This window comes from Corvus moneduloides, chromosome 1, assembly GCF_009650955.1.
Source record: "Corvus moneduloides isolate bCorMon1 chromosome 1, bCorMon1.pri, whole genome shotgun sequence".
Lineage (NCBI taxonomy): Eukaryota > Metazoa > Chordata > Aves > Passeriformes > Corvidae > Corvus > Corvus moneduloides.
The window spans coordinates 154,252,308-154,270,737 of NC_045476.1; the positions used below are offsets into that span (position 1 = coordinate 154,252,308).

General features: G+C 40.3%; 1 protein-coding gene across 3 annotated transcripts in view; it reads right to left on the minus strand.

Moving 5' to 3' along the window:
* Positions 1-18,430, minus strand: part of ZHX1 (zinc fingers and homeoboxes 1) — a 29,589-nt gene that overhangs the window by 3,347 nt on the left and 7,812 nt on the right. For 2 of the 3 annotated variants that reach the window (XM_032132647.1, XM_032132658.1), the window contains exon 3: positions 53-8,567. In XM_032132647.1, coding sequence (XP_031988538.1) covers positions 5,704-8,328 — 2,625 coding nt within the window. In that variant the 5' untranslated portion in view covers positions 8,329-8,567 and the 3' untranslated portion in view covers positions 53-5,703. Of the gene's footprint in view, positions 1-52; positions 8,568-18,430 lie in introns of those variants that run through there. The other variant, XR_004244311.1, reaches the window with a different exon arrangement.

Below are 18,430 nucleotides of genomic sequence, written 5' to 3' on the forward strand. Positions count from 1 at the left end.
GAGAAAAATCCCCAAGAACTCCAGCCATTACAATTGGAAATACTGCCTATAACCCACCTGTGCTTCAAAATCTCCCTTTTAAGAAGTGGGGAAAAAATGCAGAAATTTGAGTTATTGTGTGTTAGTAGCTATTAAAGGGATTTTTCACTTTCTGTTGAAATTCTCAAAATATTTTCCTACAGAATTTTAATACATCAGCAAACCTCAAGTAACCTGACCTTGTAAGTTTGTATCATGCTTCTTGGTAAATCTACTTATCCTAGGCTATCACAAGCTGGATGGAGAATACAGTTGTAACCCAGCACTGTTCAGTGTTAGGAACTGAATCCTCTACTAGCCCTTCCCACCTTTAATTTACACAATCATTCCAGGCATTATAAACAACTCTCAAAAGTTTTACTGTTCCCTGGTCATTGATACTATCTTTCTATTACTACTGAATGCAAGCAAAATTGTTTTCAAAGAAAAAAATAAATTAAAGAAAATAGCTGTATTTCATTGCACTCTACTTTGTGCCTTCAGGTTAGGGCAGGTATGTTTAACACTACAGAAGCTTAAAGATTATCTTCTCTCCTTGGGAGATATGAATATAGACAGGTATTGGACTCAGGTGGAGGACGCAAATCAGTACTACCATATTTACAGAAGCAAATAGTGACATCCAGCCTGAATACACAGTACTCCATTAAGTGCAAAAGAGAAAACACTCCCCACCTTAAACCGCAGCCTAGTTACTCAGCAGCCAGAGATCAGTTGTCAGAGTTGCTGCTGTGCTCTCATTTCAGAGGAAAACAGAGGAGGAGAACGTCTGCATCTTTGGGCTTTCTGGCCTATGGGGACCGTGTACAGCCATGAATCACTTTGTGTGGGATCCAGAAATCCTTTCTTTGCTCTGTAGAGGGGAAGGGAGAGCATTTGCCTGCCTCAAGCATTTCTTGGAAAGCAGAAGAAAATCTGCTTTTGTTCAAGGTGAGCAAGTAATCCATTTGAAAATTATTTCATGTCATGTGTGGACGTGGCATGAGTTTCTTTCCCGATAATCAAAGCTACAGTCAGACACATTACATATAATGTAATGAAAAAGCAGTTTTCAACATGGTACCGGACAAGGTTAAAAATGGGCAGGGCCTCATTTACTATAATATATATTAGAGATAATACACTAAATTCTAATAATGAGGTACTAGGTATCTTTTCTTTGTTTTCCAACAAAGCATAAATTTCTATGTGCTAAAAATGAGTGACTGTAATAACTTATTCTTTCTGTCAGAACAGAAGGAGTTAAAATTGTTTTGCTTATCAACATTTAGGAAAGTAAATTCTGCAGGGCAGGCAAAAGTCAGACAGAGCCTTCAAGCTTCTTCATTTTCCCTTCTGTTCACTTCTTACATGCCAGCACTGTTAGTTCATTCAAACCTCCAGGGGAATATAGGCCTGACTTTCTTTTTTCCAACACTAACTTTGGGGTCACTGAGAGGCTGATACTGGGAAGACAGCTCTGTTTAAGATGGAACTGTGCTCTTTCACTGCACTCAGAAGTGAGAGTGAAACATGCCATGAAGCAGGATGATACTGTGATGGGTGATGTCTCCCTTGGTTGCAACAGTGCTTTCTTTCTTTTAGCTCTTTTCCCTCTCCATTCTGGCACAGGATTAACTGTATTCTCTCTTTAGCTGAATTCCAGAGACAGCACAACTGGCATCATGACAGCAGGTACTCCTGGCAGAAACAGCAGATGAAGAGGAATGCACTAGCTCAGCTCCAAAGGAACTGATGCTCACAACTGAATTCTGATGTAGTGGTCCCAACAAAGACTGAGAAACCAGCCACCCAGAGGCAAGATATAAGCAAGAACAGAGTTTCTTCATCTCAATGTAAATGAGATGAAGTCTGAAGTCTGGCTCATAATGTGTTCAAACCTAAGAGGTAAAGCTCCACAGAAACACAGAAAACGTACCACAGGTTCATCTATACACAGTCCTTACCACGCAGGAAAATCAACAAAAAGTCACGTGGACACTCACCCCATGGCAGACGTATTTTCTTGCCCCTTCCTTTCCCATTGCCAATATAACTCAGTCCAAACGGCTTCCGAAACACCTTCCAGGTGTGCATATGCTACAAGAGGGAGCCAGGTTTGCAGGGGTGCACAGAGGTGCTCGGAATCATAATAAATTAAGAGACTTGCTGATGTGCTTAAGTTCAGGGAGTTTCCTGGATGTGACTGGTAGAATGAGAAGGTGCCATATCCTTTCCACCCACCAGGCCACTTCTGTTTCTCCCAGGTGACTGTACAATGCCCACAGCATCCTAAGAGTGGCTGAGATGAATCTGGGCTAAACCACTGTTACTGCAGCTTTGACTTCCCACCAGCCATGACCACAATCAGAGATACAACTGACCACAGCACTTTCCAATGCTTCCCCTGTCAGTCCTGATGCGGGAGGCCTCTGGAAGGAGTTTGCCTCTCTCCCAGTATGCAGTGCAAATATATACATGCTGTAAACATGAAACAGACTGGTAATTAATGGACTCTGTTCAAACAGAAGTAACAGTCAGACTATGGGCAATGATGAATACATACAACTTCTGCCTTCAGGCTGAACCCACCCAGATTTTCTTCATCCTTGGCACAACTGAAAGGCTTAAAATGTGCATGTAGCCCAAAGGAAACATGTCGACTGCATCTCTCATTAGCTGATCCACAGCACATGGTTTAACTTAAATTTAATATTCTGCAAAAAGATAATTGGGCTGTAAATACTGTTATAACCAGTGGAATACACGGAACTCTAATATTTACAAAAACTGAAGATCTGGCCCAGTATGCATCAGCCACTGTCTCTGACCATTCTACTGAAAGAAGACCTCCAATCCAACTATATTTAGTCCAATAAACAATGTATTTCCTCTTCCTGTGTTTTTCAGACCAGATGTGCTAAGGCCTACCATTGTAGCTGAGTGTTGTTTAATAGAACATCGCCAAAGTGGAAAATATCCCAGTTTAATAATGTAATTAACTCGGATCTTTATTTTTTTCCTTATTTTTAAAAGAAGACAGAATTCCTAGCTAACCTAAATAAATCTCTGCTAACAAAAATGGAGATATTTATTTGGACAGGCTGCTTGGTTGTTCTGGGTTTTGGCTTTTTCTGTGGGCTTTTTTTTTTTAAGAAAATTAATTCTGGGTCAACTTCAAGGATTAAGTCAACTCCAGATTTTGCTTGCTACAGGCATATTCCCAAAGATTTGGTTTAATATTTTTGGAAACATAAAAATAGCATCTCTTTTCCTTCTAGCTTTGTTCTTTCCTACTCAGCAAGCACAGAGTTTTGACCCTGTATTCCCAACAGAGCTTGAAGCTAGCGTGAGTCTTTCTTGTATCTGCTGGCATCTGCAACAGCCTCATCCACACCATTACCAGACAAATCAGAATCCCTCCCAACCCTGTGCTGAAAAGGGCAGATCTTGATCTCTCGTACCACCTCACATGCAGAGTCATAAACACTCCCATGAAATATGCTGACAACATGGGTTTGCTTCTGTCCCACTCCGAAGTTAAAGTGAGGGATTCTTGGCTATTCCTCTCTAGCAATGCCGGCCACTTTGTGCCTCACCAACTTGAGCCTTGGAAGCCAGGGAATAATTTCATAATCAAATTTGTGACATATACCATAAGCTATTGCCTTTTTCTCTCCAATAATCTTAAATAGTCAGAAGAGGTCACCCCAGTAAATGGCTTTCATATGAAACATCCTCCTGCAGCTCAGGGATTCAATCTGTGAGCAGAAGGGCAGCTACAAGAGTCCAGAGAGGAAGGTCTGGGAGGTTAACAATATTTTTTGTCAGACACTATTCCCTTTCTTACTTTGGCCTGGGCTTCGCTCACAATCAGATATGAAAACCAGATCTAACATAGACTCCTCTGCTTCAGAAAATCATGACTAAAAGGGATTTCTTGGGTTTTTTTGACAGTTATAGTCCAGAAGAAAGACTAATTCTAGAACTCTATAATAAATTCTCGGAGATGGGGAGACATTAGGACCCTTTTTCTCAGCAATAATCTGTTTTCATTAGTCATCAGATGCAGAAGCCTACAGAGAAGATGCTGACAGATGTGCAAAAGAAGATCGCTAGTATCCATTCCATTAGTGCCAATGTAAAAGCAGACAATGCTGGTGACAGCAGCACCAATTTGTCATCATCTTTTGACATCTAAATATAAAGCAACTTATCCCTAAAAGTGCAGGCTGGCAGTAGCAAGAATAGAAACTACTCTTCCTCAGAGTACCAGTTCTCTAGGATGCCAAACATCTGCCTAAATTAATTTGTGTGAATTTGGCCCATTGTTTTTAGTTGCTAATTCAAACTGCACTATGACTTCACGGTCTTGAGACCAAATAGCTTTTTTTTTTTCCTATTTTATATACACTTACTTAAGATGTGAATGTTTTATATCAGATTAAACTACTTCTGGAATTCAGTTCAGGTAGATCAAACCATCTCTAGAAGTAAGTGTGTTCACCCAGTAGTCCTAAGAGCAATCAGCACAGTGGCAAGTTTGACAATTAGGATGTTTTAGAGTTAAACCTGCACACAAATCACTCAACTGTGCTATCACTAAAGAACAATTAAACACTAACATGTTTGTAAGTCCTAAGCATCTAAAAGCCATATAACTTCATTTTATTTGTGAATTAGAACACCATGTCATTGCCACAACTTACTTGAAAACCTTTCTTACTAGCACCAAAAAATGCTTTTCGTCTCTGTATCTGGGTATTCTTACAAACCTCTAAGCAACTCTGAACAACTTTTGGGCAGTTTTTGCCTTATGTTAACCTTAAAACTCAGTGTCAGATTTCAAGAAATTACTCTTTTTTCCTAGAACTATAAATACTTCTTTTACCATTTCCAACAAAGGAAAGAATGCACAAGGTAGAATTGAGTGTTACTATTAACTGCATCAAGTCTGTCAGGCATTTAAATTAGACTGATGTGGGATACACTGATTAACTGTAACAAAAAGCATCTTCTAGCATCAGACTCATTCAGTTAGCTCATAATTATCAACAAGGAACATTTCAGTCCAAGTTCTGTAAACCCAAAACACTCTGAAGAAATGCAAAAGGTGCAGACATCACCTTATTTTCTTAAACCAATCAATCCTCACCCCTAAGTTCATTGATTCCTTTTGTCACACTTTCCCCCTTCTCTTTTGTTTTCAATGCTTTCCTTAAGAAATAAACCCAGGCCTTGAAACCTTTCAGATGAAGTGATCTTTGCAAAAAGACATCTAATGTTTTTGTGTTTTTCTCCTTCACGAGCAGGCAATGTTCTCCTACATCAACAAAAAAGTGTCTGTGTTTTTTTGGAATTAAACAACATAAGGCAATTAAATATTGAGAAGCAGTCAAGTGTATGATGAACATGAACCTTCCCATTGGTAATGTGGAAAAGGAGGAGCTGAACGTGATCTGATTTGTAACCCCCTGTCCCAAGCCAGGCCCGAGGATGTTCATCTCTTGTAGCAACAAAGCAAACAGTTCTTGCCTGCACAGGTAGCATCTTGCCCATCTTGAGTGCAAGGAAGATGCTAAGCAGCTGCTTGCTAAACTGAAGGCCATGAAAAATCATTTGGCTCTTCACCGTAACATCAAACCTAATTCATAGGTTTTTGGCCTCCGGATTCCAAATGGTACATCAGTCTGTTTTTGAAAGTTTACGCTTAACATGTCTGGGGGGTTCCCAAGTATCACTATCATCTGTTTCTTCCTCATCCTCCTGATCGTCCAGCATTTCATCTTCCTCCTCGTTCTCATCAAACAGCTCTATTCCAAGTTCTAATCTTCTTTGCCTTTCTGCAAACCATTCTCTGACCTGCTCATATCCCATGTGAGATTTGGCTACCAGTTCATCAAGGTCTTGCTCATTAAGAAATTTGTGCTTCATATAATAGTCCTTCAGGATTGCTGTTCCAGTTTTAAATTTTATGACAGACACACCTCTGTCCCAGCAATTTAACCTCTTGCTTCCCCGAGGTCTCCCCCGAGGCCTCCCTCTCCCCCTCCCTTTTGGTCTTCCTCTCCCTCTCTTCCTTGCAAAGCCTTGGCCATTCAGACTGTTTGCATTAGCGCTCTGGTAATAGTAATACCATTTCAATCCACCATTTTTCCAGGCATAGCGAGTATCTCCAAACCAGCTCACAATTTCTGATCTTGGAAGCCCAGTTTCTTCTGCCAACTTGTTGTATTCTTGTGGAGATGGCCACTGAGTACGAACAAAGGAACTTTTGAGCATGTGCAACTGCTCTGGTGATTTTTTGCCTATTTTGCTTGAAGTGGAACACCCTGATTTTGTTCCTGCTGCTCCATCTCCCGCAGATGTTTCTCCAGATTCCTCTTTTGAGCTGCCAGCATTGCTTTCATTCATGTCAGCTCCCTCTTCCTTCAAGACATTTGACTTCCTTTTTTCTGTAAACCAGGCATCAATCTCTCTCCTGGTCAGTTTTGTTTGGGCTCTTAACCTATTCATCTCTTCCTCAGTAAGGACAGGGTTATTAAGAAAACTTGCTTGGAGGACTTGCAGCTGTTCAGCAGTCTTCTCTTTGAATTTCTGTGGGGCAAATTCAGGAAAAGTACCCCAAGATGACTTACTCTGCGGAGTGACTCCTGTTGGAGACTCATTCATTTCATCACTTGAATCAATAACAATGGTGGCACATGAATCATTGTTGAGATGAATCCCATGATTATTCTTTGAGTTTCTCTGATTGTAGCGTGTATCACTGAACCACTTTTTGATCTCTCCTTTAGTAAGGCCTGTTATTTTCATAAGTCTAACAATTTCTGAGTCTTGAGGAAACTGATTTTTAAGGTAGCTGACTTTCAATTCTGCCAGTTGTTCCTTAGTTTTTTTTGCTCGGATGCCAAAGGAGTCAGGATTCATCAGTGTGGATTCATTTTTGATAGGCTGAGGGGCTGGAATGGCAGCTACTTGTTTGGTTTCTGCAACAGGCTGAGCACTGTGAATCTGACTCTTCTGTAACTGTGTTTGGTTTGGGACTCCTGCTACAGTCAAAGCTATTGGGGCTGTTACTGGTAATGTATTTGTACCTGCAACTTGAGTGAGAACAAGTCCTGGTTGACCAACTATTTGGCATGTCTGTAAAATTGAAGGTAAACCATTGCTAGCGGCAGAAATGTGTGCTGGAATAACAGTAATTGTCTGTGGCACAGTATGCACTGTGCCATTAAATTGTTTCCTCCTTGCTTCCTCCACCTCCTCTGGTGTCCAACTCACTCCATGTTTCAGACGCTGGGCAGAAAACCATATTTTAATCTGTTCTTCCGTGTACTTAGCTTGAGTGGAAAGAACAGTGATTTCTGACATGGTTGGATACGGGAATTTGTTGTAGGTGTTAAGCAAAAGAGGATTGTTATCCAAAGCAGTATTATAGGCTGGAATGCTATTTACAGGTATTAGTACTTTTGGAATCAGGTTTGAGGTCTGTGGAGCTGTAACAGCTGTTATAACCTGTGCCACCCCAGGCTGAAGCACTGGTGCCGGGGTCACGACTGCTCCGGCCATGTCTGCTGCACTGCAAACAACTGAATGACTTGGTTTTGACTCAGAAACAGACGGTGGGGGGTTTTCTACTACTTCTTCAGAGTTTGGGTCATTTTCAGTTCCCTTTTCTTCACCAGGAATGTCATCAACTACATTGTGGAAAACAGCAATACGTTTAGTCTCGGTTTTGTTTTTCATCATTTTCATTATAGGAGTTTTGCTAATTGAAATCCCTGAAGAGGGGACCTCAGAAGAGTCAGCCTGTCCAGCATTTTCTTCTCTAACAAAACTCCCATCAAAAGTGAGATCATTTACTGTCTGTTCAAAGATTGTCTGGTTATTACGTTTCACCATGGTCAATTTAAAATTCTCCTCTCCAGGATGGTGCTTCAAATTATGTTCTGAGAGGGCATCATATCTTTTGGTAAGGAAATTACATTCTAAACAAACGTAGGATGAATTTAATACTACGTTGGGGTGTTCTGAATCCACATGAAAAGTAAACATATTGAGATCTGGAGTCTGAAAAGTACAGTATTTACACTCATAACCACCTTCTACTTTATTTGTGTTTTTCTGATTGTCTGAATCCACATACTCATGAACATCCTCATCACTTGTTACACTCTCTGCTGTAGGGTTATCTGCTGGTGTGAGCACAGGTGGTCCTTCCTCCAAGTCTGATACCATTTCTAGATCTGGATCCTGCTCATTGGCTAAGACCATGCACGGTGTTGTTGATTTTCGTTTACTTGCCATGACTGTTACCGTGAAAATGGTAACGACTGGTCAGATACAGACTTAGCTTCGAGCTCTTCTCGATTAATAATAGTAATAATAATAATAATAATAATGGCTTTCGGTACTTCAAGTCAGTTCTTGTAAAGTCTCAACATTTATCCCATTAGCAGCTTTTCTTTCGTAGTGCAATCAGATTAAAAATAGATAGTTGAGGATGAGATGTTGAGACACACTGTTTTAAAGTCCACATCCACCACCTGTAGTAAAGAAGAGACAGTGGAATTAGTTCAATTTAAAGAATAACTTCTATTGTGCTACATGTTATGGTGTAAGGCAATTCAGTCCTTTGGGGTTTGGATGCCGCTGTTCATCCCCTGAAACCAGCAGACCCATTCCAAGAAGACATAACTGAAGCTAAGATAAGAAAGGCAAATTCCAATCCACTTATTACAGGCTGAAATTTGTTTCAGTTCATGTTAATGCAGTGACAAATATAAACAATAGAATAGTGTAAAACAGGGAACTTCCTGTTTCTTCAGAAGCCTTTTTCTTGGCACAGTGCTGAGTCAGTCTTGCCCTTGGATTGCTTTGCCTAAGTTACAACAACTTCTCTTCACTGTTCTGTGAGCTGAGGTCCTTCCTATCACTAACTTGAGCCCAGTACATCTCCACTACTGGCTCTGTCATGTCTTTCATGTCAGAGGCTGTGTGTATCCCAGAAAAGGCAGGTTTGGAGTGTTCTTCTATCACATTATACAGGCAAGCACAATCACGTGCAAGGCTTTTCTTTCATGTCTGAAAACAGGCAAAACAATGTCTTTGTAAGGCACTCTGACAGACAAAAGACAACTTATCCTTTCTTCCAAGCTTCCCAAATGTCATTCTTCAACTGAAGACCAATCCCAAACCAATAAAAGTTGATTGCTAGCACATGGCAATTAACTAAAATCTGTTTTCATGCCTCTGTGCATTAATGGAGACATGACTGATGGTGTAAACTGTAATAGAGAGAGAAAAAGCACTAAAGACTGATATCTGAAGCGGAAGTCAAACAAAGTTATGTATTCTCTGTTTAGAATTCTTTGTCCATTTCTAAGTAAAACTAAAGCATCACCGAATAAAGCTGAGGCCTAAAGAAATTCAGAGAATAAATATATTCTAAAAAAGCATAGACTGAAGTGAATTTTATCCCACAGGGACCACAACAATCTGCTGGAAATGATGCACAAATTTCCGCAAAAGGTTATCAACTCTGTAATAGCTTCCTTCTTGACAGAAAATCAGACACGGATTTCTCTTACCGGAAAACCCATAGGTACATGAATTTTTAGACAGTGGAACATGGTCTACTTCCCTAAGTGTGGGCATCCTCAAGTTCAAGAGGAACGCATCCCTACATAGCTGTTTCAGAATGTTTAAAAAGGGAACAACATGTTACAGGTTAAAAACCAAAGGCCATCTCTGTGTGACAAAGTCTTAAAGGAAAAAGAACAGTTAAATGGAAGAAAGGCAGATACAAGAAATGGAAGAGGAGAAGAAATACTGTTTTTCACTATAAGACGTGAGGATTTTTTCTATTTTGATTATGGGAGGCTGTGAATAGGAAGGAAGAGAAATAATCCTTAGCTTCACATTTTTTCTTTAGGCAAAACACAAAAGCATTCATCCACAGCTGCTACGCAGTGCTGCTCCACAAGTTCTGTTTCTGAAACTGTGTGTCACCTTACTGCTTCATAAACATCCTCCTTAAATGTTTTTAACACTCACCCTCTGCACTACTATGTAGAGAGTCACTGCATTATCTGTGACTAAATCCAAAGTGCACAGCCTCACATGACACACATTTTATGCCAAGGATATGGTTACATGGCATTAAGGACACTGAAAATGCTCAGTAAATCTTGGGTAATCATCATTCCAGGATGACAATTATTTAATGGCACTGGAGTAGAAAGATATTCTTCTTCCACAAGTTAATAGCGGCAGTCTGTAAAACTGAGCACAGAAGTGTAAAAGATATTTATTTTAATGTATGTATGAAGTACGTATTTCAGGCCACCTCATTTCTCTTTTCAGCAAGAGAACCATGAAGTAAAGCTAAATAGATCCATTTGTCTCAGTGTCCTGAGGGACAAGAGGTAGAGCATTATTAACTGTGCTGCTTCTCTGTGGGGCTGGAGGGCTCTTGACAAAAGGGAAGACAACTGCCAAGACAACGTTGAGCAATGCTCTGGGGGAAGAGCTGGGTGGTATTACCTAATGTTTCTGCGATCTTGAGTAAAATTTCAGAAATGCCAGAAATGCCTATTTTAAAAAGCAACTTAACAGCTAGTTTTGCTGACTGAAGTTGCATTTTGAGAAGTGATTGTGGTACTCTGCAGTGCCTCATCCCTAGCACAGCCCATAGGATCCACACACAGAGAAGTCTAAGTGAGCTTAGGGGCTTGCCAAGGGTCCCGTTCCGGGTTGGCCTGGAGTGCAAGTGAAAGCAACATTTGATCCGACATGCAGTATTGAAGCATGCTCAAGGCAAGGCTGGAGATAAGGAAGAAAATGGGAAACCTGTTCAACAAATCAATAAACGTTCTTCTCCAGTCTCCTCATGTACTCAGTAGTGTTCACAGTGCCTGTAAGCCAACAGGTCTACATGCAATTGCAGCACCTGCAGCCTTTTAGCTAAATCTGTATCACATCTCTGCTGTGCTTCAGTTTTGCTTACGGTGCATAGGCAGATTATCCTGTCCCTCCTCTGTTTACCAAGATAGCAACATGTTTTTTTGATGCAAACAGGTCTCAGAAAAAGAAAGCTGAATCTGTGCTCTTCTGATGACACTATGTAAGATGGGGTTTTTTTAAAAAAGGATGTTGTGATGTCAAAACCCTGTTTAACTCATGGCTATGAAGAGCTATGACAGCATTCATTAAAATCTCAACCCTTGCAACCCTTTCCAGCCTTCTTTCCTCTACAGACTTTACAGAAACCTCCATGCCCTCCTCCTTGGTGCTAATGTGATTATTCTACCTGTAGCACCCTGCTTGACATGTTCTCTCAATTTAGCAGGGGATTATGAAAACTCACAGTTACGAAGTTTATCCAATCAGTTATGCATCATCCTTGGAATCTTCAGTTCCTCTAAAATACCTCTCCTGCTCTCCTTACAGGAGTGTGTGGGACCTTGCCATGTAGCTCGACTTCAGTAAGATCTGCAACATTCTGTACCAGTAGACCAATGACTCCAACAAAAAACGAAATCAGATTGTCTTGACAGTGTGGTTTTGACAAATCCACCTTTTTAAGAACCTTGTTACAATTCTCCATGTTCTTACAGACTGATTTTTACTAAGTTCTTCCTGTATTGAGCTGGGAATGAAGATCCCTTCAACCAACCTGTGATTCACTTATGTGTTTTCCTCCTCTGCTCAAGCAGAGCAGGGTCCTTGGTTAAGACTGGGCAGTCTTGTGCCCAGTATTGTGCTTGCCTGTCTCAAGTCCACTGAAACCTCCCCCATATTCCATGAATTCCTGAAGGTCATCACTAATGGTTCAGAGAATGCTTTTGCTTGTCCCTTACGTACCTTAAGGTCAAATATGTGACAAAATATTGTTAAAGATTTTATCTTTTTATCCCTCCCTGTGAATACTGACATTCAAATACAAATATGGTTTGCAATGAAATAATCCAGGTGTTTATTTTATCTCAAAACCAGCATTTTTTAATAAAAGAATTTGAAGAAAACCTTTCAATTATTTACACTGCAATCCCCTTCTGTAATTTCACCTCCGATTTTAATAGAATTGACATTCCTAGCAAATGAGCCCACAAAACAGATGTTTTTATAGGAACATAAACCAGCAAGTGCAGGCATACTTTTTTGAAAGTCCAGGATCTGATATTTTATCTTTCAGCAGGCAATTTCTCAGGACACTGTTCTTCAGACACAAACCATAAACAGTTAGCAATCCCCATTAATTAATAATTATATCAAGACAGATTCATTCTAGAGCAGAATTCAACATTGAAAGTTGTCTTTATAGCCGATTTGAATGAAGACATATAAGTATTTTCTAAATTGAGGCAGAAACCTTCTGCCCATTTGATTACAGTTTGAGAACAAAAAGACAGAGAGTCGACCACAGAAGACACACATGAAAGAACCTGCTTCCAGAAAAAATTTTTTACTCACTTCCTCCTCCCCTCCCCCCCAAACAAGAGTAGCTGATGCAGAAAGAAAAATAAATAAGTTTACAGAAAATGTTCACTGTGTGTTCAGGGTCTATGCTTTGTGAAAAGGCATTGCTGTATGACACTTCCATCCAGCATGCAGGAAAAGCATGGCAATAAAAAATCCAACCCCATGTAATGTGATTTTAAGAATATGCTCAGAGTGGCTTAGGAGAAGATGAAGCAATAGAACCTGCTTCTAATATCTAAATCCACCTAGATTACAAATTGCCTACGACCTCTCTCAACACACAAAATGCTGCCTTCTTATAATCCATGACAATTTGCAGTTGTTGATCCTTTGTTTAACCTCCTTCTACTACCATTTATTCAGAGTAGATGTATCTGTGTCAGAAACTATTCTGCAGAGAGCTCAGTGTAGGCTAATATACTCTGATCTGTGCAGCCTCTCAGTGAAAAGGGTGAAGGACTTTGTTGTAGAGTGCCATTTTCTTCAGTTGTTCATTATCTGCAAAGTTCAGAAGGCCTTACTGCTTATGACTCCAAAATAAAGCCGTATCTCTATGTTAATCCTGCAATATTCACATTTGATTCTTCCTTAAAATAAGGTCTTATACTAATCCAACATGGGAGTGAAACTTGTCAAACTGATTTCAGCAGAATTCCTCATGTATTACCAAGATAAAGCCCACTTAGGGTCCTTGCTGCATTAGGACTGGTAATGAGGGAGGCAAGTACCAAAAGCTGCTGTACTGCCCGCACAGAGCTCCAGGCTGTGCCAAAGCCAGACCCGTGATGGAGCACTGGAAAGCTGACACAAAGCCCAGCAGAGGCTGAAGGGAGCCTGCTACAGGACATGTGACTAGACTTTCTCAGTTACTTCCTCTCAGTGCTGGTTTTAATGGGTAACAAACAGTTCCATCAAAGTAAAGGTCAGAATTTCATGCCAGAAGCAACCACTAAATGACCTACATTATCTTTCTCTATTGCACAATATACCCCAGGTACCTCTACGGAGAGCACAGTAACTTGTGCCCCTGCTTTCGATAGAGAAAGCCACAGCCATGTATCTGATCATATAAAGCTAATGAACAAACATCTTGAGTACTTAACAACTAGTGGTGCACTGATGAAGGCATACCTTTAATGGTCCATGTCTCTGCTCCTCAGTCACATGGCAGGTATTTTCTGTGTGACACAGACACCTTTGGCAGCTACACCTCCCATGGGCAGACCTTTGTTTTATTGACTCTGAAGTGTCCAATTCAAACCATGAACACTCAGTACTTTTAATGTCAGACATATCTGCATGACTGTTTTTGAAAGTGAGTATCAGACTTATCATACCCAATAAAATGGCAGCAGTTGGGGAATTCTTTTTTCTTTGCATAGTTACAGCTGTTTTAATTGCTGTGCTGTTACATAGAAAAAAGAAAAGATGAAGAAATAAATTACTGACATGAAGAGAAATTTTAATGTGTTCTGCGTTGAATAAACATTTAATTCAACTCTCCAAATACTTCATGTTGGCTTTAAAAAAATTAAAACACTAAGAAATTATTAATTTTAAGAACTGTTTATCAAAAAAGCTATTCCTTAAAATACCAAAACGAAAGGTTTTATTCTCATGGGATTTCTTTCTTTAAAATGAAACAATCTGGCACACATATGACTTCACAAAATGTTCCTTTGAACTTGATTCTGCTTTTTTTTCTCTCCCAGATGAAAAATTTCAAGAGACATTCATTTTCCCAGGCCCTAGTCCAGTGCTGCAAGTACAAGGCCTTCCTTCAACTTCTGGAGTTCATGTCCCCAGACACCTTTCAGCTTCTCCAGAGACCCAAGCTGCAGTCCTACAGATGGTCTCCTCGCTAGATAGCCCGACTCATTCCCTAGTCATCCCTGGTGCTGTACAGGAACCCCCGCGATTTCGAGGTGACACAGCCCAGCACAGATTGTCTCGCTTTCCTCTCCCCCTCCTCCACTGATTCCGACAAACTGTAAACGCCCTCGTCACAATGGAAACCAGATTTCATATCGGCTGCTTTCTGCTTTCATTAATATTTGGCTGTCATTGTTAAAATGGTACTTCTCAACAGCAATTAAGAGTATTAGTAGCACTCTACCCTTAAAAAGTAGGACTGGGTCTCAGGGCTTACCAGCTCCCAATGCTTTTATACCTTCTGCTAGGCCTGTGGCATTTGCAGAAGCCCAAGGAGCAGCAGCAGGTTAAGGACTACCCTGATGTATGACAATACAAGAACCTGGACAGATAGAGAAGGAAGAATCCATTAAATATAGGTGGTTTAAAGCAGTCTGCAGATGTGCACGACAGGCATAAAAGCATGATCAAGAGCAGGTAATAGAACATCCTGCAAATTCTACCTTGGGTACAAAAAGGTAGTGACACATTATGACTCATAGTTCTACTTTCTCTTTTTTTTTTAAACAGCGGAATGCATTTCACAGACCTTGAGGCCAGATCCTTGTCAAATTTCAAGTTCCTATGTCAAATCCCTGAGGCACAGAGCTGCTCAGAAAAAGAAAGATAATATGGCTTTTACATGAAGATTGCCTGTCTTCCTCTCCTTGCTTCCCTCCTCACTCTGTTAATTTTACTCTTGAACCAGCTAATGTTCCCCCACAACTCAATGAACAGAGAATAAAAGCAGCCTCAAGACAGAAACAATGTGAGAAATTCTCATTTCAACCATCATAAGAAACTGAAAACAAGGACTTAGAGTGAACTGATCAGGTGACACTAATACACACTGCTGTGTGCTCCACATATGTACACAGACTTGCATACACCAGAACACAGACCCGTAATTTAAGTAACTTGTAAAGGATCCCAAAATACTTGAAACAAATGTATAAATCCAGTGCTTGTATTAACCACTGTTTTACGAATAAGGACAAAGCAAGGACTTGGGAGTGTCAATTGAAAAGCAAAAAAGATCAGTTCTACTGCATGGACCTAGGTAATGCCATGTCAAGATGAAGACTATAAGGCACATTTTCAAGGCTTCAACTGCTCTTTAGAGCCTCCTCTACCACTTGGTTCACTATGAGCTTTTGCTCAAATGTGCTTGCTCAGAACCTTTCCTGTGTGCCTTGGATCCACCTGCTTCCCACCCCATGTCCTCCATAAAGGCTCCTCCAGCCTTGCAGGTCTGCTCCCACTTTGTGAGAAGGTCAAGGACTGCAGAGTGCATAAAAAGTCCTTAATGTTCAGTGGCACATGATTTACATCTCCACTTTGGATGCAAAAAATGTGACTTCAGAGCTGGTATTCTTTTTAAGGTGCTACAGAATGTTTCCAGTGTCATATAATAGCTTTACAATTGTAAACTGAATCACATAAATTAAGAACAGACAAAATAAAGAATTGACCTAGTCTCTACTGACGGACTCCTCCATACTGGAAAAATGCAGAAGAATTGTATGTTCATGCTTGCAAGCACAGCTGATCTTATAGAAGTTCTCCGTGATGTTATCCTCTGACCTGATCCAAACAATGCTGCTCATGGAGCAGCAGATTAACAAGTGAAAATACAACATATAAGTTCCCCTCTCTGTATTCAGAGCACTTGGTCTAACTGCAAGTATTCCCAGTGCAGCACTACATTACTGCCAGGACCAGGGTGAGACAATCAAGCTAACTCAGGCTTGCCTTTCCTTGCAACACTAACATACTCTATGTCTGCTGCAGATGACTTTAGGGGCAGAGTGATGGTGGAGCAACAGCACTTCAGCACTGGTGAGGAATTATAACCAGTTGTCTGGAGAGTTTGTAAAAATCTGCCAGGAACTTCTAAGGAATTTCCATCCTTGCAAGTTTTCAAAACTTGCTAAGACCCCAAATCAACCCTATCGACCATCACAGAAAACTTTGCTTTGAGCAGGAAGCTGAACTAGACAATCTTCAAAAGTCCCTTCTACTCTAATGTTTCTCCTCAGGATTTTGAGATGTTTGAGCATATAAAAAAGAAAAAAGAGGACAGTCCAAGCTGCCTGCATAAACACTCTCTGCAGGTCTCAATTATCTAGTAAAATACCACTGTGTACCAAGTTAACCTCTGTGAAAAGCAAAGCATTTTTATTTGCAACAGTGACGTGACTCCATGCCCCTGCTGAGTACTGTACTGTATTCCTTAGATACTCCTGCTGATTTCTGTGGGAGATAATGTCTTATTCTATGTGTGACAAGACCAATTCTCTCACCCCCCACCCCACGCCCCCATCGTTCATCCACAGAGTGGATAAACATTGTTTACTGCCTATCAGTCCAGTGACAAAAAGGGTGAAAGACAGGGGACTACAAAGGCTTTCAAGTACAATGTGTAGATTGGAAAGCTGAATCTGAAGTACAGTCACTGCAGAAGTTGGAGAGACGACTGTGTACTTGAGTTAGCATGGGGTAATGAAGAGTCCTGAAGAGTCAGCAAATCAGAACAAGTCTCTTGGCCCATGGCACAGGGAACAGGAGACTTGCAGTTACCATGTTTCACAGGCTCCACTTCACAGGTGCTGCTTGACCTGGCACCCAGCACTCTCACGCTGCTCCCAGCTCACCTGAACAAAGGCCTTCAATGCAGCAGCTAAGAATCAACAAGTCTTTCACCAGGCTGGTTCCCTGTTCCACTGTTTCCCAGGCTAATGCCCTAAACTTTGATTGTGAACCCGACCTCTGTGACTTACTCTGTGCCAGACATGTGACCCCTCTCATCACTGCTCAGAGCCCTGGAGAGGACAATCCCCAGTTTGGGAGCCACTGGCCGAGGAAAGCTGGAGCCCTGCTCTGCTGGAGCTACCTGTCATGTGAGTCACTCCTGCAGGAGAAACACAAACCTCCAATGTTCAGTCCTGGCAGGGAAGTAAGAGAGCAAATCACTGAAAACAGACTGCTCACTTTCACTTTGTGTCTCTCAAGTATAATGGTGGAAAATTAGCACAACATGATGTAAGTGGAAAATCTGGAGTTGACTAAAACACTCTACTTAAAATTAATAGCCGTGGAGTTTCTTTTTCCTTTTTTCATTAGATTTAAACACCATCCAAACAATGGATTAGTTCTATTTAAAAAAATACAGGTAGCTTAAAGCTTCATAAATATCCTAGGATCAACATCATACTCTCACTGATTTAAATGAGAATGAGCAGTAAAATTTCTTTAAGAAATACTGTATGTGTTGGTAAAAACACATGTAAGAGGTAATAGAAAAGCCTAAAACACATTACACAGCACAAAACAGCATGAGAGTTGGGAAGAAAGGAAGAGAAGAATTGGTATTATGTCTAAACCACCTATTACTTAGACTCTAAGTTTTAATCAGGAAGATTTTGTTCATTTACATTAATGTTTCAAGAACACACTGAAGACATTCCCTCATATGAGAAACACCGATCTTATTTACTGACATTAAACCAGACATTACTGCTGGAAGTTCTGTTATAACTGTAAACAGCTCAGTTTTTATTAACAGAATAAAAGGACTTAAAAAAAAAATCAGTATTATAACAGATAGTTTTAGTTCATATTGTTACTTTTTAACTTAACTAAGTTGGAAATTCTCAGTGAAAATGCTGAATTATTGGCGGTTAATGACTAACCTTATACACAGAAATTCACTTTGTAGACATCTGCACTGAGTGAAGGTAGAAATTACTTCCTGAACGACAAAACTTCCTGCCTCAAACTTTAAAAAGCAGGACAGTTTTTTTTCTGTGTAACATGTCCAATTCAGGCTTAAGGATAAGTTCTGCCAGGGCTAAAATCTTAACAGACATGGATACATCATCACAGAAACAATAAATTTAATCTAGGGAGTATAAAAAAGTATCATAATTTGTCTCACAAATCAGTAGGTTTAAAATAAAAAGTCATGTTTGTATACATGTACTCTTAGATATGCTACATATTTACAGTAGTTTAA